The 27,662-nt window shown below is 47.1% G+C and overlaps 1 protein-coding gene across 1 annotated transcript in view; it reads right to left on the bottom strand.

Annotated features, from left to right (window-relative positions):
* Nucleotides 1–27,662, bottom strand: part of LOC135573611 (formin-2-like) — a 164,509-nt gene that overhangs the window by 4,264 nt on the left and 132,583 nt on the right. Inside the window, 6 exon segments of the mRNA XM_065022872.1 lie at nucleotides 229–349; nucleotides 5,101–5,160; nucleotides 6,447–6,593; nucleotides 10,305–10,434; nucleotides 11,179–11,270; nucleotides 17,018–17,079. Coding sequence (XP_064878944.1) covers nucleotides 229–349; nucleotides 5,101–5,160; nucleotides 6,447–6,593; nucleotides 10,305–10,434; nucleotides 11,179–11,270; nucleotides 17,018–17,079 — 612 coding nt within the window.

Below are 27,662 nucleotides of genomic sequence, written 5' to 3'. Positions count from 1 at the left end.
GACCAACAGACTGTATTCCCAGTCATGTAGTGTGTATCTGTGACCAACAGACTGTATTCCCAGTCATGTAGTGTATCTGTGACCGACAGACTGTATTCCCAGTCATGTGAAATCCATAGATGAGGGCCTAATTTATTTATTTCAATTGACTGATTTCCTTATATGAACTGTGAACTCAAGTCAAATCTTTGAAATGTATGTGTTTATATTTTGGTTCAGTACAGTTACCTCGAAGGTCCTTCTTCAGCCTGGTCAGATCCTTCTGAAAGTCCTCAAACTTCATCTGTGAAGCCTGGAACAGATCCTGGGGCTCAGGGAGAGGGAAGAGGCACGTCTCCCTGCCGGCGTCCTGACAATACATGACATGACCTTAGTCCTTAGAGCACAGAGCATTAGATCACGTAGAGTTAGATCACGTAGAGTGGGTTAGATCACGTAGAGTGGGTTAGATCACGTAGAGTGGGTTAGATCACGTAGAGTGGGTTAGATCACGTAGAGTGGGTTAGGGTAGTAGAGTGGGTTAGGGTAGTAGAGTTAGATCACGTAGAGTGGGTTAGGGTAGTAGAGTTAGATCACGTAGAGTGGGTTAGGGTAGTAGAGTGGGTTAGGGTAGTAGAGTTAGATCACGTAGAGTGGGTTAGGGTAGTAGAGTTAGATCACGTAGAGTGGGTTAGGGTAGTAGAGTTAGATCATGTAGAGTGGGTTAGGGTAGTAGAGTTAGGGTAGTAGAGTTAGGGTAGTAGAGTGGGTTAGGGTAGTAGAGTTAGATCACGTAGAGTGGGTTAGGGTAGTAGAGTGGGTTAGGGTAGTTGAGTTAGATCACGTAGAGTGGGTTAGGGTAGTAGAGTGGGTTAGGGTAGTAGAGTGGGTTAGGGTAGTAGAGTTAGATCACGTAGAGTGGGTTAGGGTAGTAGAGTTAGATCACGTAGAGTGGGTTAGGGTAGTAGAGTTAGGGTAGTAGAGTTAGGGTAGTAGAGTTAGGGTAGTAGAGTTAGGGTAGTAGAGTTAGGGTAGTAGAGTGGGTTAGGGTAGTAGAGTTAGATCACGTAGAGTGGGTTAGGGTAGTAGAGTTAGATCATGTAGAGTGGGTTAGGGTAGTAGAGTTAGGGTAGTAGAGTTAGGGTAGTAGAGTGGGTTAGGGTAGTAGAGTTAGATCACGTAGAGTGGGTTAGGGTAGTAGAGTGGGTTAGGGTAGTTGAGTTAGATCACGTAGAGTGGGTTAGGGTAGGAGTTAGATCACGTAGAGTGGGTTAGGGTAGTAGAGTTAGATCACGTAGAGTGGGTTAGGGTAGTAGAGTTAGATCACGTAGAGTGGGTTAGGGTAGTAGAGTTAGATCACGTAGAGTGGGTTAGGGTAGTAGAGTTAGATCACGTAGAGTGGGTTAGGGTAGTAGAGTTAGATCACGTAGAGTGGGTTAGGGTAGTAATTTACTATTTTCAACAGTAAAATAATACTGAAGACATCAAAACTATGAAACATATGGAATCATGTAGTAATCAAAAAAATGTTAAATCAAAATATATTTTAGATTCTTCAAAGTAGCCACCCTTTGCCTCGATGACAGCTTTGCAAAATCTTGGCATTCTCTCAACCAGCTTCATGAGGAATGCTTTTCCAACAGTCTTGAAAGAGTTCCCACATGTGCGGAGCACTTGTTGGCTGATTTTTCTTCACTCTGCGGTCCAACTCATCTCAATTGGGTTGAGGTCAGGTGATTGTGGAGGCCAAGTCATCAGATGCAGTAGTCCATTACTCTCCTTCTTGGTCAAATAGCCCTTACACAGCCTGGAGGTGTGTTGCATCATTGTCCTGTTGAAGAACAAATGATAGTCCCACTAAGCCCAAACCAGATGGGATGGTGTATTGCTGCAGAATGCTGTGGTAGCCATGCTGGTTAAGTGTGCCTTGAAATCTAAATAAATCACAGTGTCACCAGCAAAGCACCCCCACACCACCTCCTCCATGCTTCACGGTGGGGACCACACATGCAGAGATCATCCGTTCACCTACTCTGTGTCTCACAAAGACATCACACCTCCTCCTCCATGCTTCACGGTGGGGACCACACATGCAGAGATCATCCGTTCACCTACTCTGAGTCTCACTCAGACGGTGGTTGGAACCAAAAATTTCAAATTTGGACTCATCAGACCAAAATAACAGATTTCCACCAGTCTAATGTCGATTGCTCGTGTTTCTTGGCTCAAGGAAGTCTGTTCGTATTATTGGTGTCCTTTAGTTGTGGTTTCTTTGCAGCAATTCGACCATAAAGGCCTGATTCACGCAGTCTCCTCTGAACAGTTGAGATGTGTCTAACTTGAACTCTGTGAAGCATTTATTTGGGCTGCAATCTGAGGCGCCGTTAACTCTAATGAACTTATCCTCTGCAGCAGAGGTAACTCTGGGTCTTCCATTCCTGTGGCTGTCCTCATGAGAGGCAGATTCATCATAGCACGTGATGGTTTTTGCGACTGCACTTGAAGAACGTTTCAAAGTTCTTAATTTTCCAGATTGACTGACCTTCATGACCTAAAGTAATGGTGGACCTTTGCTTCTCTTTGCTTATTTGAGTTGTTCTTGGCATAATATGGACTTGGTCTTTTACCAAATAGGGCTATCTTCTGTATACCACCCCTACTTGGTCACAACGCAAATGATTGGCTCAAAACAATTAAAGAAAGAAATACCACAACTTAACAAAGCACACCTGTTCATTGAAATGCATTCCAGGTGACGACCTCATGAAGCTGGTTGAGAGAATGCCAAGAGTAAGCAAAGCTGTCATCAAGGCAAAGGCTGGCTACTTTGAAGGATCTCAAATGTATTTTGATTAATTTAACACTGTCTTGGTTACTACATGATTCCATATGTGTTATTTCATAGTTTGATGTCTTCACTATTATTCTACAATGTAGATTTTTATTGATTTTTTATTACAATTTTTTTTTTTTTACTTGAATAAGTAGGTGTGTCCAAACTTTTGACTGGTACTGTGTGTGGATATATATTTTTCATTTTTTGTTTGTTGACTAAATCAAAATCAATACCTAAACTGGGCTTCATCTAGCTAAACACCTTACTGGGCTTCGTCTAGCTAAACACCTTACTGGGCTTCGTCCAGCTAAACACCTTACTGGGCTTCGTCCAGCTAAACACCTTACTGGGCTTCGTCCAGCTAAACACCTTACTGGGCTTCGTCCAGCTAAACACCTTACTGGGCTTCGTCCAGCTAAACACCTTACTGGGCTTCGTCCAGCTAAACACCTTACTGGGCTTCGTCTAGCTAAACACCTTACTGGGCTTCGTCCAGCTAAACACCTTACTGGGCTTCGTCCAGCTAAACCCTGACTGGGCTTCGTCTAGCTAAACACCTTACTGGGCTTCGTCCAGCTAAACACCTTACTGGGCTTCGTCCAGCTAAACACCTTACTGGGCTTCGTCCAGCTAAACACCTTACTGGGCTTCGTCCAGCTAAACACCTTACTGGGCTTCGTCCAGCTAAACACCTTACTGGGCTTCGTCCAGCTAAACACCTTACTGGGCTTCGTCCAGCTAAACACCTTACTGGGCTTCGTCCAGCTAAACACCTTACTGGGCTTCGTCCAGCTAAACACCTTACTGGGCTTCGTCCAGCTAAACACCTTACTGGGCTTCGTCCAGCTAAACACCTTACTGGGCTTCGTCCAGCTAAACACCTTACTGGGCTTCGTCTAGCTAAACGCCTTACTGGGCTTCGTCCAGCTAAACACCTTACTGGGCTTCGTCCAGCTAAACACCTTACTGGGCTTCGTCCAGCTAAACACCTTACTGGGCTTCGTCCAGCTAAACACCTTACTGGGCTTCATCTAGCTAAACGCCCTACTGGGCTTCGTCTAGCTAAACACCCTACTGGGCTTCGTCCAGCTAAACACCTTACTGGGCTTCGTCTAGCTAAACACCTTACTGGGCTTCGTCTAGCTAAACGCCTTACTGGGCTTTCGTCCAGCTAAACGCCTTACTGGGCTTCGTCCTTACTGGGCTTCGTCCAGCTAAACACCTTACTGGGCTTCGTCTAGCTAAACACCTTACTGGGCTTCGTCCAGCTAAACACCTTACTGGGCTTCGTCCAGCTAAACACCTTACTGGGCTTCGTCTAGCTAAACACCTTACTGGGCTTCGTCCAGCTAAACACCTTACTGGGCTTCGTCCAGCTAAACACCTTACTGGGCTTCGTCCAGCTAAACACCTTACTGGGCTTCGTCCAGCTAAACACCTTACTGGGCTAAACACCTCTGGGCTTCGTCAGCTAAACACCTTACTGGGCTTCGTCCAGCTAAACACCTTACTGGGCTTCGTCCAGCTAAACACCTTACTGGGCTTCGTCCAGCTAAACACCTTACTGGGCTTCGTCTAGCTAAACACCTTACTGGGCTTCATCCAGCTAAACACCCTACTGGGCTTCATCTAGCTAAACACCTTACTGGGCTTCATCTAGCTAAACACCCTACTGGGCTTCATCTGGCTAAACACCTTACTGGGCTTCATCTAGCTAAACACCTTACTGGGCTTCATCTAGCTAAACACCTTACTGGGCTTCGTCTAGCTAAACACCTTACTGGGCTTCGTCTAGCTAAACACCTTACTGGGCTTCATCTACCTAAACACCTTACTGGGCTTCATCTGGCTAAACACCTTACTGGGCTTCATCTACCTAAACACCTTACTGGGCTTCATCTGGCTAAACACCTTACTGGGCTTCGTCTGGCTAAACACCCTAATGGGCTTCATCTAGCTAAACACCTTACTGGGCTTCATCTAGCTAAACGCCTTACTGGGCTTCATCTAGCTAAACACCTTACTGGGCTTCGTCTGGCTAAACACCTTACTGGGCTTCGTCTGGCTAAACACCTTACTGGGCTTCATCCAGCTAAACACCTTACTGGGCTTCATCCAGCTAAACACCTTACTGGGCTTCATCCAGCTAAACACCTTACTGAGCTTTCTCCAGCTAAACGCCTTACTACACATTAGTTACCACTGAGGGAAAATAAATAATTTAAAAGTCCCGGTGCCAAAACGAGTGATTAGAACAGGACTCTGAAAAACAGGATCCAACGTACCTCGTCAAAGTGCCTCAGATAGTACGCCACTATGTAGGACAACAGGCTCCGTGTGTTATCCTGCCAAAACGAGGAAGACACAAGACATTCGCTTCAGTTCAGGGGAATTCATGTTTTAGTTTACTTTCTCACAAAGTGTTTCTGCAAAGCTTTTACAAAATGAATATACATTGTAATCCACATCATCAAAAGACACGGTAGGAACAGTAACTACAGTCTCCCAGCATAATATAAACCATGACGCATTAGACAGTCATGTCTAACAGTGTAACTAGAGGTGTAACTAAGCTTGGTCCCAAATGGCTCCCTACTGCCTATACATCAGTCTACTGTTGACCAGATGGACTCTACATAGGGAACCATTAGGGTGCAGGTCCTAGAGCCCTAGTAGTGCCTCTTCCAACTATAGGGAATAGGGTGCAGGTCCTAGTGCCCTAGTAGTGCCTCCACATCATCAAAAGACACGGTAGGAACAGTAACTACAGGCGGTGGCCCGTTCCTGTAGGTTCATGCTCTAGTCCGCAGTGCCTCTTCCAACCAGGAGAGAATCCAGGCACTGCATCTCCCGTCCTTACTGCAACTCCTAGTAGGCTGGGCTCTGCCTTGCCATTAAACCCCTACAACTCATCCAGAATAGGTCTGGTGCAGGTCCTCAGTGCCCTAGTCCGTGCCTCCACTGGCTTCAGTTGACCATCCGCTAGACCATGGTGCTTGCCTAGGAGCTGTGAGGGGAACGGCACCTCAGTACCTCCAGGCTCTGATCAGGCCCTACAGAAACAAGGGCACTGCAGTCCTCCACCTCTAGTGTCGCCTCTTACCACTGAGGAAGTACAGTAGAGAAAACTGTTCGCTGCTGGCCCCCAGGTCAAACTCCTCAGTGCCAGGACAGCGGAGTAGTGCCAGACTTCCAGGAGACACAAACCCCACCTAGAGAATAGGATAGGATAGGTCCTCTCACCCCCTCCCCTAAAAGATTTAGATGCACTACTTCCACTGAGAATAAGGGAATGCACCAATTTGGTCGAGACTGGTGCCCTAGACTTAAATGTCTTCCAACCATAGAGAATAGGGTGCAGGTCCTAGTGCCCTAGTAGTGCCTCTTCCAACCATAGAGAATAGGGTGCAGGTCCTAGTGCCCTAGTAGTGCCTCTTCCAACCATAGAGAATAGGGTGCAGGTCCTAGTAGTGCCTCTGCCAACCATAGAGAATAGGGTGCAGGTCCTAGTGCCCTAGTAGTGCCTCTGCCAACCATAGAGAATAGGGTGCAGGTCCTAGTGCCCTAGTAGTGCCTCTGCCAACCATAGAGAATAGGGTGCAGGTCCTAGTGCCCTAGTAGTGCCACTCACACTGCTCTTCACATCCTTCAGCTTGGGCAGGATATCCAGGTTAAAGCCGTCAGCCTGTCCTCTGGTTCGGTTGCCACCATTCATGAAGTTACCAAAGGCCAGGACCAGACCCAGCACCTGCATCACACACTGGCCACTCTGCAAGGTCTGGAGGAGGAGGAGATGGGCAGGCACACACACAGGGAGACAGACGGGAAGACAAAGGGATAGACATGAGAGAGAGAGACGGAGACAGAGACAGATTGAGACACAGAGGCAGGGGGACAGACATGAGAGATCGAGACAGAGAGACAGAGAGACAGAGAGACAGAGAGACAGACATGAGAGATCGAGGCAGAGAAAAGAGGGGGACAGACATGAGAGATCGAGACAGAGAGAAGGGGGACAGGGGGCAGACATGAGAGATCGGGGGATCAGACAGGAGAGATCGAGGCAGAGAGAAGAGGGGGCAGACAGGAGAGATCGAGACAGAGAGACAGAGAGACAGATTGAGACACAGAGAGGAGAGATCGAGACAGAGGGGGGACAGACAGGAGAGATCGAGGCAGAGAGAAGAGGGGGCAGACAGGAGAGAGAGATCGAGGCAGAGAGAAGAGGGGGCAGACAGGAGAGATCGAGGCAGAGAGAAGAGGGGGCAGGCAGGAGAGATCGAGGCAGGGAGACAGAGACAGGAGAGACAGAGAGAAGAGGGGGCAGACAGGAGAGATCGAGACAGAGGAAGAGGGGGCAGACAGGAGAGATCGAGACAGAGGGAAGAGGGGGCAGACAGGAGAGATCGAGACAGAGGGAAGAGGGGGCAGACAGGAGAGATCGAGACAGAGAGAGAGAGATCGAGACAGAGAGGAGAGATCGAGACAGAGAGAAGAGATCGAGACAGAGAGAAGAGATCGAGACAGAGAGAAGAGATCGAGACAGACAGAAGAGATCGAGACAGAGAGAAGAGGGGGCAGACAGGAGAGATCGAGGCAGAGGAAGAGGGGGCAGACAGGAGAGATCGAGGCAGAGAGAAGATCGGGGCAGACAGAAGAGATCGAGACAGAGAGAAGAGGGGGCAGACAGGAGAGATCGAGGCAGAGGGAAGAGGGGGCAGACAGGAGAGATCGAGGCAGAGAGAAGAGGGGGCAGACAGGAGAGATCGAGGCAGAGAGAAGAGGGGGCAGACAGGAGAGATCGAGGCAGAGAGAAGAGGGGGCAGACAGGAGAGATCGAGGCAGAGAGAAGAGGGGGGGGCAGGCAGGAGAGATCGAGACAGAGAGAAGAGGGGGGCAGGCAGGAGAGATCGAGGCAGGGAGACAGAGACAGGGAGACAGAGAGAAGAGGGGGGCAGACAGGAGAGATCGAGACAGAGAAGAGGGGGCAGACCGGAGAGATCGAGACAGAGAGAAGAGGGGGCAGACAGGAGAGATCGAGACAGAGGGAAGAGGGGGCAGACAGGAGAGATCGAGACAGAGGGAAGAGGGGGGCAGACAGGAGAGATCGAGACAGAGAGGAGAGATCGAGACAGAGAGGAGAGAGATCGAGACAGAGAGGAGAGATCGAGACAGAGAGGAGAGATCGAGACAGAGAGGAGAGATCGAGACAGAGAGAAGAGATCGAGACAGAGAGAAGAGATCGGAGACAGAGAGAAGAGGGGGCAGACAGGAGAGATCGAGGCAGAGGGAAGAGGGGGCAGACAGGAGAGATCGAGGCAGAGAGAAGAGGGGGCAGACAGAAGAGATCGAGAGACAGAGAGAAGAGGGGGGCAGACAGGAGAGATCGAGGCAGAGGGAAGAGGGGGCAGACAGGAGAGATCGAGGCAGAGAGAAGAGGGGGCAGACAGGAGAGATCGAGGCAGAGAGAAGAGGGGGCAGACCGGAGAGATCGAGGCAGAGAGAAGAGGGGGCAGACAGGAGAGATCGAGGCAGAGAGAAGAGGGGGCAGACAGGAGAGATCGAGGCAGAGAGAAGAGGGGGGCAGACCGGAGAGATCGAGGCAGAGAGAAGAGGGGGCAGACAGGAGAGATCGAGACAGAGAGAAGAGAGGGGGCAGACAGGAGAGATCGAGACAGAGGGAAGAGGGGGGCAGACAGGAGAGATCGAGACAGAGGGAAGAGGGGGCAGACAGGAGAGATCGAGACAGAGAGGAGAGAGATCGAGACAGAGAGGAGAGATCGAGACAGAGAGAAGAGATCGAGACAGAGAGGAGAGATCGAGACAGAGAGGGAGAGATCGAGACAGAGAGGAGAGATCGAGACAGAGAGAAGAGATCGAGACAGAGAGAAGAGATCGAGACAGAGAGAAGAGATCGAGACAGAGAGAAGAGATCGAGACAGAGAGAAGAGACGAGACAGAGAGAAGAGATCGAGACAGAGAAGAGGGGGCAGACAGGAGAGATCGAGACAGAGAGAAGAGGGGGCAGACAGGAGAGATTGAGGCAGAGGGAAGAGGGGGGCAGACAGGAGAGATCGAGGCAGAGAGAAGAGGGGGGCAGACAGGAGAGATTGAGGCAGAGAGAAGAGGGGACAGACAGGAGAGATCAAGGCGAGACAGAGAGACAGAGGCAGAGAGAAGAGGGGGGCAGACAGGAGAGATCGAGACAGAGAGAAGAGGGGGCAGACAGGAGAGATCGAGGCAGGGAGACAGAGACAGGAGAGATCGAGGCAGGGAGACAGAGACAGGAGAGATCGAGGCAGGAGACAGAGACAGGAGAGACAGGAGAGATCGAGACAGAGGGGGGGACAGACAGGAGAGATCAAGGCAGAGAGAGGAGAGATAGACAGGGGGGACAGACAGGAGAGAGATCAAGGCAGAGAGAAGAGGGGGCAGACAGGAGAGATTGAGGCAGAGAGAAGAGGGGGCAGACAGGAGAGATTGAGGCAGAGAGAAGACAAAGGGGGACAGACAGGAGAGATCAAGGCAGAGAGAAGAGGGGGACAGACAGGAGACAGAGAGAGAGAGAGCGAGGGGGCAGACAGGAGAGATTGAGGCAGAGAGAAGAGGGGGACAGACAGGAGACAGAGAGAGAGAGAGAGAGAGAGAGCGAGGGGGGGGACGACAGTCAGTGTATATGAGGCTGAGCAGATTAATAGTATCAAGAATTCACAGTCACCTGGCTTCAATATGAAAACTGTTTTCTGAACACACTTCGACCAGAAGGGCTGTCAATATCAACCTGATGTTCCTGTTTAAAACAACGTCCACAGTGGAAGGATTGAGACAGTATTTCCTCAGTAATATGAGTGTCTGGTAGAACTGTCCAGAGGACAAAACCTTAGCAGACCTCCTCTGATTTCTACTGAGGTGAGGCACACGAAACAGGTCTATAGGCACACGAAACAGGTCTATAGGCACACGAAACAGGTCTATAGGCACACACACATACCAAACACGTCACACACACACACCAAACACGTCACACACACACACCAAACACGTCACACACACACACCAAACACGTCACACACACACACCAAACACGTCACACACACACACCAAATACGTCACAATCAATCAATCAAATGTATTTATAAAGCCCTTCGTACATCAGCTGATATCTCAAAGTGCTGTACAGAAACCCAGCCTAAAACCCCAAACAGCAAGCAATGCAGGTGTAGAAGCACGGTGGCTAGGAAAAACTCCCTAGAAAGGCCAAAACCTAGGAAGAAACCTAGAGAGGAACCAGGCTATGTGGGGTGGCCAGTCCTCTACTGACTGTGCCGGGTGGAGATTATAAACCTAGAGAGGAACCAGGCTATGTGGGGTGGCCAGTCCTCTTCTGGCTGTGCTGGGTGGAGATTATAACAGAACATGGCCAAGATGTTCAAATGTTCATAAATGATCAGCAAGGTCAGATAATAGTCATACACACACACAGACTCACCGTGCACACTCTCTGCAGGATGTCCAGTTTGCGCAGGATAGAGGAGAGCCATTCAGAGAAGGTGGACTGAAACAGGATACAGAACACCCGGCCTGAGAAGTTGGGGATCTGATGTAACTGGAACAGGAACCTGGAATAGAGACAAGAAATCGGAGGATGGGTTTGAGGCTACCACTTCATGATGTAACTGGAATAGAGACAAGAGATCGGAGGATGGGTTTGAGGCTACCACTTCATGATGTAACTGGAACAGGAACCTGGAATAGAGACAAGAGATCGGAGGATGGGTTTGAGGCTACCACTTCATGATGTAACTGGAATAGAGACAAGAGATCGGAGGATGGGTTTGAGGCTACCACTTCATGATGTAACTGGAATAGAGACAAGAGATCGGAGGATGGGTTTGAGGCTACCACTTCATGATGTAACTGGAACAGGAACCTGGAATAGAGACAAGAGATCGGAGGATGGGTTTGAGGCTACCACTTCATGATGTAACTGGAACAGGAACCTGGAATAGAGACAAGAGATCGGAGGATGGGTTTGAGGCTACCACTTCATGATGTAACTGGAACAGGAACCTGGAATAGAGACAAGAGATCAGAGGATGGGTTTGACGCTACCACTTCATATTGTAACAGGAACCTGGAATAGAGACAAGAGATCAGAGGATGGGTTTGAGGCTACCACTTCATATTGTAACAGGAACCTGGAATAGAGACAAGAGATCAGAGGATGGGTTTGAGGCTACCACTTCATAATGTAACAGGAACCTGGAAGAGGAGACAAGATATTGGAGGACGGGTTTTAAGTCTCTACTTTTTGAACATGATTGGTTGTTTGAATAATTGAACCGATTCTCCAGAACACCTACTGCTCAGGTTTGTCCAGTGGTTTGGCGTTGTCCTTGTCTTTAGATGACTTGATGTGCTTATCGATTTTCTCCATCTCATCCTGTTGTGCTCTCTGAAAAGACATCAGGACAACATGATCAAAGTACTGTACTACATGACAACGGCAGAAGTACTACAGGCAGTAGTACAGTAGTAGTTTAATAGTGTACTGTACTGCAGGCAGTATTACTTCTGCAGTAGTAGTGTAGTACAGTAGTAGTATTTCAGTAGTATTTCACCACTACTACTCTCAAACCAATTACTGGAACGAACTGCAAAAATCAGTGAAGCTGGAGACTCATATCTCCCTCACTAGCTTTAAGCACCAGCCATCAGAGCAGCTCACAGATCACTGCACCTGTACATAGCCCATCTGTAAACAGCCCATCCAACTACCTCATCCCCATACTGTATTTATTTATTTATCTCTACTTGCACATTCATCTTCTGCACCTCACCCATTCCAGTGTTTAATTGCTATATTGTATTTACTTTGCCACTATGACCTATTTTATTGCCTTTAACTCGATGGCCTATTTATTGCCTTACCTCTCTTATTTGCACTCACTGTATATAGACCTTTTTGACTGTACGTTTGTTTATTCCATGTGTAACTCTGTGTTGTTGTTTCTGTCGCACTGCTTCGCTTTATCTTGGCCAGGTCGCAGTTGTAAATGAGAATTTGTTCTCAACTGGCCTCCCTGGTTAAATAAAGGTGTTCTCAACTGGCCTCCCTGGTTAAATAAAGGTGTTCTCAACTGGCCTCCCTGGTTAAATAAAGGTGTTCTCAACTGGCCTCCCTGGTTAAATAAAGGTGTTCTCAACTAGCCTACCTGGTTAAATAAAGGTGTTCTCTACTAGCCTACCTGGTTAAATAAAGGTGTTCTCTACTAGCCTACCTGGTTAAATAAAGGTGTTCTCAACTGGCCTACCTGGTTAAATAAAGGTGTTCTCAACTGGCCTACCTGGTTAAATAAAGGTGTTCTCAACTGGCCTACCTGGTTAAATAAAGGTGTTCTCAACTGGCCTACCTGGTTAAATAAAGGTGTTCTCAACTGGCCTACCTGGTTAAATAAAGGTGTTCTCAACTGGCCTACCTGGTTAAATAAAGGTGTTCTCAACTGGCCTACCTGGTTAAATAAAGGTGTTCTCAACTAGCCTACCTGGTTAAATAAAGGTGTTCTCAACTGGCCTACCTGGTTAAATAAAGGTGTTCTCTACTGGCCTACCTGGTTAAATAAAGGTGTTCTCTACTGGCCTACCTGGTTAAATAAAGGTGTTCTCAACTGGCCTACCTGGTTAAATAAAGGTGTTCTCAACTGGCCTACCTGGTTAAATAAAGGTGTTCTCAACTGGCCTACCTGGTTAAATAAAGGTGTTCTCAACTGGCCTACCTGGTTAATTAAAGGTGTTCTCAGCTAGCCTACCTGGTTAATTAAAGGTGTTCTCAGCTAGCCTACCTGGTTAATTAAAGGTGTTCTCAGCTAGCCTACCTGGTTAAATAAAGGTGTTCTCAACTGGCCTACCTGGTTAAATAAAGGTGTTCTCAACTGGCCTACCTGGTTAATTAAAGGTGTTCTCAGCTAGCCTACCTGGTTAATTAAAGGTGTTCTCAGCTAGCCTACCTGGTTAAATAAAGGTGAAATAAATAAAGAATATAAAAAATAACAAGGCCTCTTCTGTTCCTTACTGAAATAAACCGTTGGTGATTTCTCAACTGCCAGCACTAAGGGTGTTCTCAACTAGCCAATCACAGCCTGGTTAAATACTCATAGTGACAAAGGTGTTCAGTGGCCAGAACTAAAGGGTTCTCAACTGGCCTAATCAACTAGCCTGGATACATAGTGACATGCAGGTTGAATAAAGGTGAACTAGCCTACCTGGTTAAATAATCACAGCCTGGATACATAGTGACATGCAGTGGCCAGAACTAAAGGTGTTCCAATGGCAGCCTGGATACATAGTGACATGCAGTGGCCAGAACTAAAGGTGTTCTCAACTGCCAATCACAGCCTGGATTACATAGTGACATGCAGTGGCCAGAACTAAGGTGTTCTCAGCCAATCACAGCCTGGATACATAAAGTGACATGGCCTAGTGGCCAGAACTAAGGTGTTCTCAGCCAATCACAGCCTGGATACATAGTGACATGCAGTGGGCCAGAACTAAGGTGTTCTCAACTGGCCTCCTGGTTGAATAAAGGTGTTCAATCACACTGGTTAAATACATAGTGACATGCAGTGGCCAGAACTAAAGGTGTTCTCAACTGGCCAATCACAGCCTGGATACAATAGTGACATGCCTACCTGGTACAGTGGCCTAGAACTAAAGGTGCCAATCACAGCCTGGATACATAGTGACATGCCAGGTACAGTGGCCAGAACTAAAGGTGTTCTCAGCCAATCACAGCCTGGATACTCAACTAGTGAAATGCAGTGGCCAGAACTAAAGGGAACCAATCACAGCCTGGATAAATAAAGGTGTTCATGCAGTGGCCAGAACTAAAGGTGTTCTCAACTAGCCAATCACAGCCTGGATAAATAGTGACATGGCCTCCCTGGTTAAATAAAGTGTTCTCAACTGCCTAGAACTAACTAGCCTACCTGGTTAAATAATCTCAACTAGCCTGGATACAAATAGTGACATGCCTAGGTTAAATAAAGGTGTTCTCAACTGGCCAGAACTAAAGGTGAGCCAATCACAGCCTGGATACATAGTGACATGCAGTGGCCAGAACTAAGGGTTCTCTAGCCAATCACAGCCTGGATACATAGTGACATGCAGTGGCCAGAACTAAGGCCTACCTGGTTAAATAAAGCCAATCACAGCCTGGATACATAGTGACCATGCAGTGGCCAGAACTACCTGGTTAAATAAAGGTGTTCTCAACTAGCCAATCACAGCCTGGATACATAGTGACATGCAGTGGCCAGAACCTGGTTAAATAAAGGTGTTCTCAACTAGCCAATCACAGCCTGGATAAATAGTGACATGCAGTGGCCAGAACTGGTTAAATAAAGGTGCCAATCACAGCCTGGATACAACTAGCCTAGTGACATGCAGTGGCCAGAACTGGTTAAATAAAGGTGTTCTCAAACCAATCACAGCCTGGATACAACTAGTGACATGCAGTGGCCAGAACTAAAGGTGTTCTCAATCACAGCCTGGATACATAGTGACATGCAGTGGCCAGAAAATAAAGGGTTCTCAACCAATCTCACAGCCTGGTTACATAGTGACATGCCAGGTACAGTGGCCAGAACTAAGGGTTCCAATCACAGCCTGGATACATAGTGACATGCAGTGGCCAGAACCTGGTTAAATAAAGGTGTTCTCAACTAGACTACCAATCACAGCCTGGTTATACATCGTGACATGCAGTGGCCAGAACTAAGGGGTTAGCCAATCACAGCCTGGATACAACTAGTGACATGCCAGGTACAGTGGCCAGAACTAAAGGTGTGCCAAAATAAAGGTGTTCTCACAGCCTGGATACATAGTGACATGCCAGGTACAGTGGCCAGGTTAACTAAAGGGAACTAGCCTAATCAAGCCTGGATACATAGTGACATGCAGTGGCCAGAACTAAAGGTGTTCTCAGCCAATCACAGCCTGGATACATAGTGACATGGCCTCCCTGGTTAAATAAAGGCCAGAACTGGTTAAATAAAGGTGTTCTCAACTGGCCAATCACAGCCTGGATACATAGTGACATGCAGTGGCCAGAACTAAAGGGGAGCCAATCACAGCCTGGATAAAGGTGTTCTCAACTAGTGACATGCAGGTTAAATAAAGGTGGCCAGAACTAAAGGTGTTCTCAACCAATCAACTGGCCTGGATAAATAGTGACATGCCAGGTACAGTGGCCAGAACTAAAGGTGTTCTCAACTGCCAATCAACTAGCCTGGATACAACTGGCCTAGTGACATGCTCAAGTGGCCAGAACTAAGGTGTTCTCAGCCAATCACAGCCTGGATACATAGTGACATGCAGTGGCCAGAACTGGTTAAATAAAGGGAACTAGCCAATCACAGCCTGGATACATAGTGACATGCCTAGGTTAAATAAAGGTGTTCTCAACTAGAACTAAAGGTGTTCTCAAGCCAATCACAGCCTGGTTAAATAAAGGTGTTCTCTACTAGCCTACCTGTGGTGTTCTCTAGTGACATGCAGTGGCCAGAACTAAGGGGTTCTCAGCCAATCACAGCCTGGATACACCTGTGACATGCCAGGTACAGTGGCCAGAACTAAGGGGTGTTCTCAATCTAGCCTGGATACATAGTGACATGCCAGGTACAGTGGCCTACCTGGTTAAATAAAGGTGCCAACACAGCCTGGATACATAGTGACATGCAAATAAAGTGTTCTCAACTGCCTACCTGAACTAAAGGGAACCAATCACAGCCTGGATAAATAGTGACATGCAGTGGCCAGAACTAAGGGGTGCCAATCACAGCCTGGATACATAGTGACATGCAGTGGCCAGAACTAAGGTGTTCTCTACTGAACCAATCACAGCCTGGATACATAGTGACATGCCAGGTTACAGTGGCCAGAACTAAGGGGAGCCAATCACAGCCTGGATAAATAGTGACATGCAGTGGCCAGAACTAAGGGAGCCAATCACAGCCTGGATACATAGTGACATGCAGTGGCCAGAACTAAGGGGGCCAATCACAGCCTGGATACATAGTGACATGCAGTGGCCAGAACTAAGGGGAGCCAATCACAGCCTGGATACATAGTGACATGCAGTGGCCAGAACTAAGGGGAGCCAATCACAGCCTGGATACATAGTGACATGCAGTGGCCAGAACTAAGGGGAGCCAATCACAGCCTGGATACATAGTGACATGCAGTGGCCAGAACTAAGGGGAGCCAATCACAGCCTGGATACATAGTGACATGCAGTGGCCAGAACTAAGGGGAGCCAATCACAGCCTGGATACATAGTGACATGCAGTGGCCAGAACTAAGGGGAACCAATCACAGCCTGGATACATAGTGACATGCCAGGTACAGTGGCCAGAACTAAGGGGAGCCAATCACAGCCTGGATACATAGTGACATGCAGTGGCCAGAACTAAGGGAGCCAATCACAGCCTGGATACATAGTGACATGCAGTGGCCAGAACTAAGGGAGCCAATCACAGCCTGGATACATAGTGACATGCAGGTGTGGCCAGAACTAAGGGGAGCCAATCACAGCCTGGATACATAGTGACATGCAGTGGCCAGAACTAAGGGAACCAATCACAGCCTGGATACATAGTGACATGCAGTGGCCAGAACTAAGGGGAGCCAATCACAGCCTGGATACATAGTGACATGCAGTGGCCAGAACTAAGGGGAGCCAATCACAGCCTGGATACATAGTGACATGCAGTGGCCAGAACTAAGGGAGCCAATCACAGCCTGGATACATAGTGACATGCAGTGGCCAGAACTAAGGGAGCCAATCACAGCCTGGATACATAGTGACATGCCAGGTACAGTGGCCAGAACTAAGGGGAGCCAATCACAGCCTGGATACATAGTGACATGCAGTGGCCAGAACTAAGGGGAGCCAATCACAGCCTGGATACATAGTGACATGCAGTGGCCAGAACTAAGGGAACCAATCACAGCCTGGATACATAGTGACATGCAGTGGCCAGAACTAAGGAGCCAATCACAGCCTGGATACATTGACAGCCAACAATAAGACTAAGGCCATGATTCAAACCAACACAGTGTGATACTCATTTATGTGCATGTGTTTGAATCCTGGTCAAAGACACATCTTCCTTTAGACTCAGGGATGAGAGATCAGAGCCTTACGTTTTCATAGAGGGCTTGTAGAGTCTCCAGATCCACCACAGTATTGTCCAGGTTCAGGATGGCTGGAAGGGACAGAACACAGTTAGTGGTTATTGAGGATGGCTGGAAGGGACAGAACACAGTTAGTGGTTATTGAGGATGGCTGGAAGGGAGAGAACACAGTTAGTGGTTATTGAGGATGGCTGGAAGGGAGAGAACACAGTTAGTGGTTATTGAGGATGGCTGGAAGGGAGAACACAGTTAACAGAACACAGTTAGTGGTTATTGAGGATGGCTGGAAGGGAGAGAACACAGTTAGTGGTTATTAAGGCTAACTGGAAGGGACAGAACACAGTTAGTGGTTATTAAGGATGGCTGGAAGGGACAGAACACAGTTAGTGGTTATTGAGGATGGCTGGAAGGGACAGAACACAGTTAGTGGTTATTGAGGATGGCTGGAAGGGACAGAACACAGTTAGTGGTTATTGAGGATGGCTGGAAGGGACAGAACACAGTTAGTGGTTATTAAGGATGGCTGGAAGGGACAGAACACAGTTAGTGGTTATTGAGGATGGCTGGAAGGGAGAGAACACAGTTAGTGGTTATTGAGGATGGCTGGAAGGGAGAGAACACAGTTAGTGGTTATTGAGGATGGCTGGAAGGGAGAGAACACAGTTAGTGGTTATTGAGGATGGCTGGAAGGTTAGTGGTTAGGAGAACAGAACACAGTTAGTGGTTATTGAGGATGGCTGGAAGGAGAGAACACAGTTAGTGGTTATTGAGGATGGCTGGAAGGAGAGAACACAGTTAGTGGTTATTAAGGATGGCTGGAAGGGAGAGAACACAGTTAGTGGTTATTAAGGATGGCTGGCTGGAAGGGACAGAACACAGTTAGTGGTTATTAAGGCTAACTGGAAGGGACAGAACACAGTTAGTGGTTATTGAGGATGGCTGGAAGGGACAGAACACAGTTAGTGGTTATTGAGGATGGCTGGAAGGGACAGAACACAGTTAGTGGTTATTGAGGATGGCTGGAAGGGACAGAACACAGTTAGTGGTTATTGAGGATGGCTGGAAGGGACAGAACACAGTTAGTGGTTATTGAGGATGGCTGGAAGGGAGAGAACACAGTTAGTGGTTATTAAGGGAACTGGAAGGGACAGAACACAGTTAGTGGTTATTAAGGATGGCTGGAAGGGACAGAACACAGTTAGTGGTTATTGAGGATGGCTGGAAGGGACAGAACAAAGGTTAGTGGTTATTGAGGATGGCTGGAAGGGACAGAACACAGTTAGTGGTTATTAAGAATGGCTGGAAGGGACAGAACACAGTTAGTGGTTATTGAGGATGGCTGGAAGGGAGAGAACACAGTTAGTGGTTATTAAGGATGGCTGGAAGGGACAGAACACAGTTAGTGGTTATTGAGGATGGCTGGAAGGAGAGAACACAGTTAGTGGTTATTAAGGATGGCTGGAAGGGAGAGAACACAGTTAGTGGTTAATAAGTATGGCTGGAAGGGACAGAACACAGTTAGTGGTTATTGAGGATGGCTGGAAGGGAGAGAACACAGTTAGTGGTTATTAAGAATGGCTGGAAGGGAGAGAACACAGTTAGTGGTTATTAAGGATGGCTGGAAGGGAGAGAACACAGTTAGTGGTTATTAAGGATGGCTGAAGGGAGAGAACACAGTTAGTGGTTATTAAGGATGGCTGGAAGGGACAGAACACAGTTAGTGGTTATTGAGGATGGCTGGAAGGGACAGAACACAGTTAGTGGTTATTGAGGATGGCTGGAAGGGACAGGAGACAGTGGCTATTGAGGATGGCTGGAAGGGACAGAACACAGTTAGTGGTTATTGAGGATGGCTCAAAGGGACAGGAGACAGTGGTTATTGAGGATGGCTGGAAGGGAGGAACACAGTTAGTGGTTATTAGGATATGGCTGGAAGGGACAGAAGAGAGAAGACAGTGGCTATTGAGTATGGCTCAAAGGGACAGGAGACAGTGGTTATTGAGTATGGCTCAAAGGGACAGGAGACAGTGGCTATTGAGGATGGCTCAAAGGGACAGGAGACAGTGGCTATTGAGGATGGCTCAAAGGGACAGGAGACAGTGGCTATTGAGTATGGCTCAAAGGGACAGGAGACAGTGGCTATTGAGTATGGCTCAAAGGGACAGGAGACAGTGGCTATTGATGGCTCAAAGGGACAGGAGACAGTGGCTATTGAGTATGGCTCAAAGGGACAGGAGACAGTGGCTATTGAGTATGGCTCAAAGGGACAGGAGACAGTGGCTATTGAGTATGGCTCAAAGGGACAGGAGACAGTGGCTATTGAGGATGGCTCAAAGGGACAGGAGACAGTGGCTATTGAGTATGGCTCAAAGGGACAGGAGACAGTGGCTATTGAGGATGGCTCAAAGGGACAGGAGACAGTGGCTATTGAGGATGGCTCAAAGGGACAGGAGACAGTGGCTATTGAGGATGGCTCAAAGGGACAGGAGACAGTGGCTATTGAGGATGGCTCAAAGGGACAGGAGACAGTGGCTATTGAGGATGGCTCAAAGGGACAGGAGACAGTGGTTATTGAGTATGGCTGGAAGGGACAGAAGAGAGAAGACAGTGGCTATTGAGGATGGCTCAAAGGGACAGGAGACAGTGGCTATTGAGGATGGCTCAAAGGGACAGGAGACAGTGGCTATTGAGGATGGCTCAAAGGGACAGGAGACAGTGGTTATTGAGTATGGCTGGAAGGGACAGAAGAGAGAAGACAGTGGCTATTGAGTATGGCTCAAAGGGACAGGAGACAGTGGTTATTGAGTATGGCTCAAAGGGACAGGAGACAGTGGTTATTGAGTATGGCTCAAAGGGACAGGAGACAGTGGCTATTGAGGATGGCTCAAAGGGACAGGAGACAGTGAGTCGTTTATATTTATATATACACACACACAGTTGAAGTGGGAAGTTTACATACATTTAGGTTGGAGTGATTAAAACTTAATTTATTTTTCAAACACTCCACAAATTTCTTGTTAACAAACTATAGTTTTAGCAAGTCGGTTAGGACATCTACTGGACATGATACAAGTCATTTTTCCAACAATTGTTTACAGACAGATTATTTAACTGTAAAAAAGCTCGGAAAATTCCAGAAAATGTCATGGCTTTAAAAGCTTCTAATAGGCTTATTGGCATCATTTGAGTCAATTGTAGATGTGCCTGTGGATGTATTTCAAGGTCTACCTTCAAACTCAGGGCCTCTGCTTGACAACATGGGAAAATCAAAAGAAATTAGTCAAGACCTCAGAAAAAAAATTGTAGTACTCCACAAGTCTGATTCATCCTTGGGAGCAATTTCTAAATGCCTGAAGGTACCACGTTCATCTGCACAAACAATATTACGCAAGTATAAACACCACGGGACCATGCAGCCATTATACCGCTCAGGAAGGAGACGCGTTCTGTCATACCGCTCAGGAAGGAGACGCGTTCTGTCTCCTAGAGATACACTTACTTTGGTGCGAAAAGTGCAAATCAATCCGAGAACAACAGCAAAGGACCTTGTGAAGATGGAGGAAACAGGTACCAAAGTATCTATATCCACATAACCTGAAAGGCCACGCTGCAAGGAAGAGGCCACTGCTCCAAAACCAACATAAAAAAGCCAGACTACGATTTGCAACTGCACATGGGGACAAAGATCGTCATTTTCTGGAGAAATGTCCTCTGGGCTGAAGAAACAAAAATAGAACCGTTTGGCCATAATGACCATCATTATATTAGGAGGAAAAATAGAGAGGTTTGCAAGCCGAAGAACACCATCCCAACAGTGAAGCATGGGGGTGGCAGCATCATGTTGTGGGGGTGCTTTGCTGCATGAGGGACTGGTGCACTTCAACAAAATAGATGGCATCATGAGCTAGGAAAATTATGTGGATATATTGAAGCAACATCTCAAGACATCAGTCAGGAAGTTTAAGCTTGGTCCCAAATGGACAATGACCCCAAGCATACTTCCAAAGTTGTGGCAAAATGGCTTAAGGACAACAATGTCAAGTTATTGGAGTGGCCATCACAAAGCCCTGAACTCAATCCTATAGAATATTTGTGGGCAGAACTGGAAAAGCGTGTGCGAGCAAGGAGGCCTACAAACCTGACTCAGTTATACCAGCTCTGTCAGGGGGAATGGGCCAAAATTCACCCAATTTATTGTGGGAAGCTTGTGGAAGGCTACTTGAAACGTTTGACCCAAGTTAAACCATTTAAAAAGGCAATGCTACCAAATACTAATTGAGTGTATATAAACTTCTGAACCACTGGGAACGTGATGAAATAAATCACTCTCTACTATTATGAAAAACTGAGTTTGAACTTCCAACTTCAACTGTGTGTGTGTGTGTGTGTGTGTGTGTGTGTGTGTGTATATACACACACATATATACATACACACACACACGTGTTTATAGACATACGCTGAGGGTACAAAACCTTAGGAACACTTTCCTAATATTGAGTTGCACCCCCTCAGAACAGCCTAGATTTGTCGGGTCATGGACTCTACAAGGTTTTGAAAGCGTTCCACAGGGATGCTGGCCCATGTTGACTCCAATGCTTCCAACAGTTGTGTCAAGTTGGCTGGATGTCCTTTGGGTGGTGGACCATTCTTGATACACACAGGAAACGGTGGAGATTGAAAAACCCAGCAACGTTGCAGTTCTTGAAACACTCAAACCGATGCACCTGGAAACCACAACCATACCCCGTTCAAAGGCACTTAAATCTTTGTCTTGCCCATTTACCCTCTGACCCCTGGTCATAAGGTTAAAGACTGAAGGCTGGTGGGGGTTGATAATGGGGGGGGGACACTGACGCCCTCGTCTGACGGGAGAGATGGGGTCAAAACAAGTGTTGGCGCCAACAAGACTTAAACCCTCCTGTATATCTCTGCAAGGCCGAGACGCCAACAAGACTTAAACCCTCCTGTATATCTCTGCAAGGCCGAGACGCAGTCACGCCAACAAGACTTAAACCCTCCTGCATATCTCTGCAAGGCCGAGACGCAGTGACGCCAACAAGACTTAAACCCTCCTGCATATCTCTGCAAGGCCGAGACGCAAGACGCCAACAAGACTTAAACCCTCCTGCATATCTCTGCAAGGCCCGAGACGCAGTGACGCCAACAAGACTTAAACCCTCCTGCATATCTCTGCAAGGCCGAGACGCAGTGACGCCAACAAGACTCAAACCCTCCTGCATATCTCTGCAAGACAGACGCAGTGACGCCAACAAGACTCAAACCCTCCTGTACATCTCTGCAAGGCCGAGACGCCAACAAGACTTAAACCCTCCTGCATATCTCTGCAAGGCCGAGACGCCAACAAGACTTAAACCCTCCTGCATATCTCTGCAAGGCCGAGACGCCAACAAGACTTAAACCCTCCTGCATATCTCTGCAAGGCCGAGACGCAGTGGCGCAAGACGCCAACAAGACGCCAGAGCATCGAGATCAGGTGCAGGCTGGGAGCTGACACCCTGAGAGCTGTGAGAACTTGGAGAGAGGGGGGAGGAAAGTGCAAGCTGGGAGCTGACACCCTGAGAGCTGTGAGAACTTGGAGAGAGGGGGGAGGAAAGTGCAAGCTGGGAGCTAACACCCTGAGAGCTGTGAGAACTTGGAGAGAGGGGGGAGGAAAGTGCATGCTGGGAGCTGACACCCTGAGAGCTGTGAGAACTTGGAGAGAGGGGGGAGGAAAGAAGTCGGTACCACAGACACCAAATAAGCTCATTCCTGACAGGCCTGGACACAGGGGAGCACGGCTCTGCTCATAATGCAGCAGCTGGATTAATCCTCCACGACCTTGAAACGGGGTCAAATCCACCGTGTGCAAAGCTCCCAGCTTTAGAGCAGAGCTGAGCATTTCTTTTCCTATTCCCACAGAGTTCAGTACCACCCACAGGCGTATAAAAAGGTCCCCAGCCCCCCAAGCCTGACACCACTAAGACGCTTAATGGGGGTGTGATGAGGCTGGGGGGAGAGTATTAACTACATTTGGCTGTATGGCAAAAAAAAAAAAAAAAATCGCTCCTCCACATCGGGAATCGCTGTCAAGGAGAGACTGGCTGTCTGCTCGGCTAACTAGAACCTCTGACACCAATTCAGCTCAACCGCCTTTTTACAGAGGGGAAATTATCAGGCCAATTTACCAAACAACCTTTTGAAGGAAAAGCGATTATCTTAATATATACTGTAAGTGTCTCCGACCACCAACAATAATAAAACTCCAACAAGGTACATAAGATCCTCTTCATTAGATCGATGTAGACTTGTTCTCAACTGGCCTACCTGGTTAAATAAAGGTGTTCTCAACTGGCCTACCTGGTTAAATAAAGGTGTTCTCAACTGGCCTACCTGGTTAAATAAAGGTGTTCTCAACTGGCCTACCTGGTTAAATAAAGGTGTTCTCAACTAGCCTACCTGGTTAAATAAAGGTGTTCTCAACTGGCCTACCTGGTTAAATAAAGGTGTTCTCAACTGGCCTACCTGGTTAAATAAAGGTGTTCTCAACTAACCTACCTGGTTAAATAAAGGTGTTCTCTACTGACCTACCTGGTTAAATAAAGGTGTTCTCAACTAGCCTACCTGGTTAAATAAAGGTGTTCTCTACTGGCCTACCTGGTTAAATAAAGGTGTTCTCTACTGGCCTACCTGGTTAAATAAAGGTGTTCTCTACTGGCCTACCTGGTTAAATAAAGGTGTTCTCTACTGACCTACCTGGTTAAATAAAGGTGTTCTCAACTAGCCTACCTGGTTAAATAAAGGTGTTCTCTACTGGACCTACCTGGTTAAATAAAGGTGTTCTCTACTCAGTGTCTACCTGGTTAAATAAAGGTGTTCTCACTGGCCTACCTGGTTAAATAAAGGTGTTCTCTACTGGCCTACCTGGTTAAATAAAGGTGTTCTCACTGGCCTACCTGGTTAAATAAAGGTGTTCTCTACTGGCCTACCTGGTTAAATAAAGGTGTTCTCTACTGGCCTACCTGGTTAAATAAAGGTGTTCTCAACTGGCCTACCTGGTTAAATAAAGTCTTCTCAACTGTCCTACCTGGTTAAATAAAGGTGTTCTCAACAGCTTAAATAAAGGTGTTCTCTACTGGCCTACCTGGTTAAATAAAGGTGTTCTCAACTAGCCTACCTGGTTAAATAAAGGTGTTCTGAACTAGCCTACCTGGTTAAATAAAGGTGTTCTCTACTGGCCTACCTGGTTAAATAAAGGTGTTCTCTGGCCTACCTGGTTAAATAAAGGTGTTCTCTCAGCCTACCTGGTTAAATAAAGGTGTTCTCTACTGGCCTACCTGGTTAAATAAAGGTGTTCTCCTCAGCCTACCTGGTTAAATAAAGGTGTTCTCTACTGGCCTACCTGGTTAAATAAAGGTGTCTCTGAGCCTACCTGGTTAAATAAAGTGTTCTCAACTAGCCTACCTGGTTAAATAAAGGTGTTCTCAACTAGCCTACCTGGTTAAATAAAGGTGTTCTCAACTAGCTACTACCTGGTTAAATAAAGGTGTTCTCAACTAGCCTACCTGGTTAAATAAAGGTGTTCTCAACTGGCCTGAACAGCAGTAGTCTCTATAAAGGTGTTCTCAACTACCTATCCTCAGCCCTCTAAACCTGAAAGGTGTTCTCAACTGGCCTACCTGGTTAAATAAAGGTGTTCTCTACTGGCCTACCTGGTTAAATAAAGGTGTTCTCAGCCCTCCTGGTTAAATAAAGGTGTTCTCAACTGGCTCCTGGTTAAATAAAGGTGTTCTCAACTGGCCTACCTGGTCTAAACAAAGGTGTTCTCTACTGGCCTACCTGGTTAAATAAAGGTGTTCTCAACTGGCCTACCTGGTTAAATAAAGGTGTTCTCTACTGGCCTACCTGTCTAAATAAAGGTGTTCTCTACTGGCCTCTGGTTAAATAAAGGTGTTCTCTACTCCTACCTGGTTAAATAAAGGTGTTCTCAGCTAGCCTACCTGGTTAAATAAAGGTGTTCTCTGGCCTACCTGGTTAAATAAAGGTGTTCTCAACTGGCCTACCTGGTTAAATAAAGGTGTTCTCAACTGGCCTACCTGGTTAAATAAAGGTGTTCTCAACCTCCTGGTTAAATAAAGGTGTTCTCTACTGGCCTACCTGGTTAAATGAAAGGTGTTCTCAACTGGCCTACCTGGTTAAATAAAGGTGTTCTCAGCCCTACCTGGTTAAATAAAGGTAGTCTCAACTAGCCTACCTGGTTAAATAAAGGTGTTCTCAACTAGCCTACCTGGTTAAATAAAGGTGTTCTCAACTGGCCTACCTGGTTAAATAAAGGTGTTCCAACTCAGCCTACCTGGTTAAATAAAGGTGTTCTCTAACTCAGCCTACCTGGTTAAATAAAGGTGTTCTCAACTGGCCTACCTGGTTAAATAAAGGTGTTCTCAACTAGCCTACCTGGTTAAATAAAGGTGTTCTCAACTAGCCTACCTGGTTAAATAAAGGTGTTCTCAACTAGCCTACCTGGTTAAATAAAGGTGTTCTCAACTAGCCTACCTGGTTAAATAAAGGTGTTCTCAACTGGCCTACCTGGTTAAATAAAGGTGTTCTCAACTGGCCTACCTGGTTAAATAAAGTTGTTCTCAACTGGCCTACCTGGTTAAATAAAGTGTTCTCAACTAGCCTACCTGGTTAAATAAAGGTGTTCTCAACTAGCCTACCTGGTTAAATAAAGGTGTTCTCAACTAGCCTACCTGGTTAAATAAAGCCCTCTGAACAGCCTACCTGGTTAAATAAAGTGTTCTCAACTAGCCTACCTGGTTAAATAAAGGTGTTCTCAACTCCTACCTGGTTAAATAAAGGTGTCTCAGCCCTCCTGGTTAACAAAGTAGTTCTCTACTGGCCTACCTGTCTAAATGAAGGTGTTCTCAACTGGCCTACCTGTGTAAATAAAGGTGTTCTCAACTGGCCTACCTGTGTAAATAAAGGTGTTCTCAACTGGCCTACCTGGTTAAATAAAGGTGTTCTCAACTGGCCTACCTGGTTAAATAAAGGTGAAATAAAACATTTAAAATGTAGACAAAATATAGTTTTATTAAAAAAATGATGTTAACTGTCCAGTCAGTGTCTACTTGACCTATCCTCAGCCCTCTGAACAGCAGTAGTCTCTAGTCAGTGTCTACTTGACCTATCCTCAGCCCTCTGAACAGCAGTAGTCTCTAGTCAGTGTCTACTTGACCTATCCTCAGCCCTCTGAACAGCAGTAGTCTCTAGTCAGTGTCTACTTGACCTATCCTCAGCCCTCTGAACAGCAGTAGTCTCTAGTCAGTGTCTACTTGACCTATCCTCAGCCCTCTGAACAGCAGTAGTCTCTAGTCAGTGTCTACTTGACCTATCCTCAGCCCTCTGAACAGCAGTAGTCTCTAGTCAGTGTCTACATGACCTATCCTCAGCCCTCTGAACAGCAGTAGTCTCTAGTCAGTGTCTACTTGACCTATCCTCAGCCCTCTGAACAGCAGTAGTCTCTAGTCAGTGTCTACTTGACCTATCCTCAGCCCTCTGAACAGCAGTAGTCTCTAGTCAGTGTCTACTTGACCTATCCTCAGCCCTCTGAACAGCAGTAGTCTCTAGTCAGTGTCTACTTGACCTATCCTCAGCCCTCTGAACAGCAGTAGTCTCTAGTCAGTGTCTACTTGACCTATCCTCAGCCCTCTGAACAGCAGTAGTCTCTAGTCAGTGTCTACTTGACCTATCCTCAGCCCTCTGAACAGCAGTAGTCTCTAGTCAGTGTCTACTTGACCTATCCTCAGCCCTCTGAACAGCAGTAGTCTCTAGTCAGTGTCTACTTGACCTATCCTCAGCCCTCTGAACAGCAGTAGTCTCTAGTCAGTGTCTACATGACCTATCCTCAGCCATCTGAACAGCAGTAGTCTCTAGTCTGTCTACTTGACCTATCCTCAGCCCTCTGAACAGCAGTAGTCTCTAGTCAGTGTCTACTTGACCTATCCTCAGCCCTCTCTGAACAGCAGTAGTCTCTAGTCAGTGTCTACTTGACCTATCCTCAGCCCTCTCTGAACAGCAGTAGTCTCTAGTCAGTGTCTACTTGACCTATCCTCAGCCCTCTGAACAGCAGTAGTCTAGTCAGTGTCTACTGACCTATCTTCAGCCCTCTGAACAGCAAGTAGTGTCTACATGACCTATCCTCAGCCCTCTGAACAGCAGTAGTCTCTAGTCAGTGTCTACTTGACCCATCCTCAGCCCTCTGAACAGCAGTAGTGTCTACTTGACCTCCTCATCTGAACAGCAGTAGTCCCAGTCTGAACAGCAGTAGTCTCTAGTCAGTGTCTACATGACCTATCCTCAGCCCTCTGAACAGCAGTAGTCTCTAGTCAGTGTCTACATGACCTATCCTCAGCCCTCTGAACAGCAGTAGTCTCTAGTCAGTGTCTACTTGACCTATCCTCAGCCCTCTGAACAGCAGTAGTCTCTAGTCAGTGTCTACTTGACCTATCCTCAGCCCTCTGAACAGCAGTAGTCTCTAGTCAGTGTCTACTTGACCTATCCTCAGCCCTCTGAACAGCAGTAGCCTCTAGTCAGTGTCTACTTGACCTATCCTCAGCCCTCTGAACAGCAGTAGTCTCTAGTCAGTGTCTACTTGAC

Source organism: Oncorhynchus nerka, linkage group LG10 (assembly GCF_034236695.1).
Source record: "Oncorhynchus nerka isolate Pitt River linkage group LG10, Oner_Uvic_2.0, whole genome shotgun sequence".
NCBI lineage: Eukaryota > Metazoa > Chordata > Actinopteri > Salmoniformes > Salmonidae > Oncorhynchus > Oncorhynchus nerka.
The sequence above is the reverse complement of the archived record's forward strand: the minus strand, read 5'-3'. Positions and strand labels throughout refer to the sequence as shown.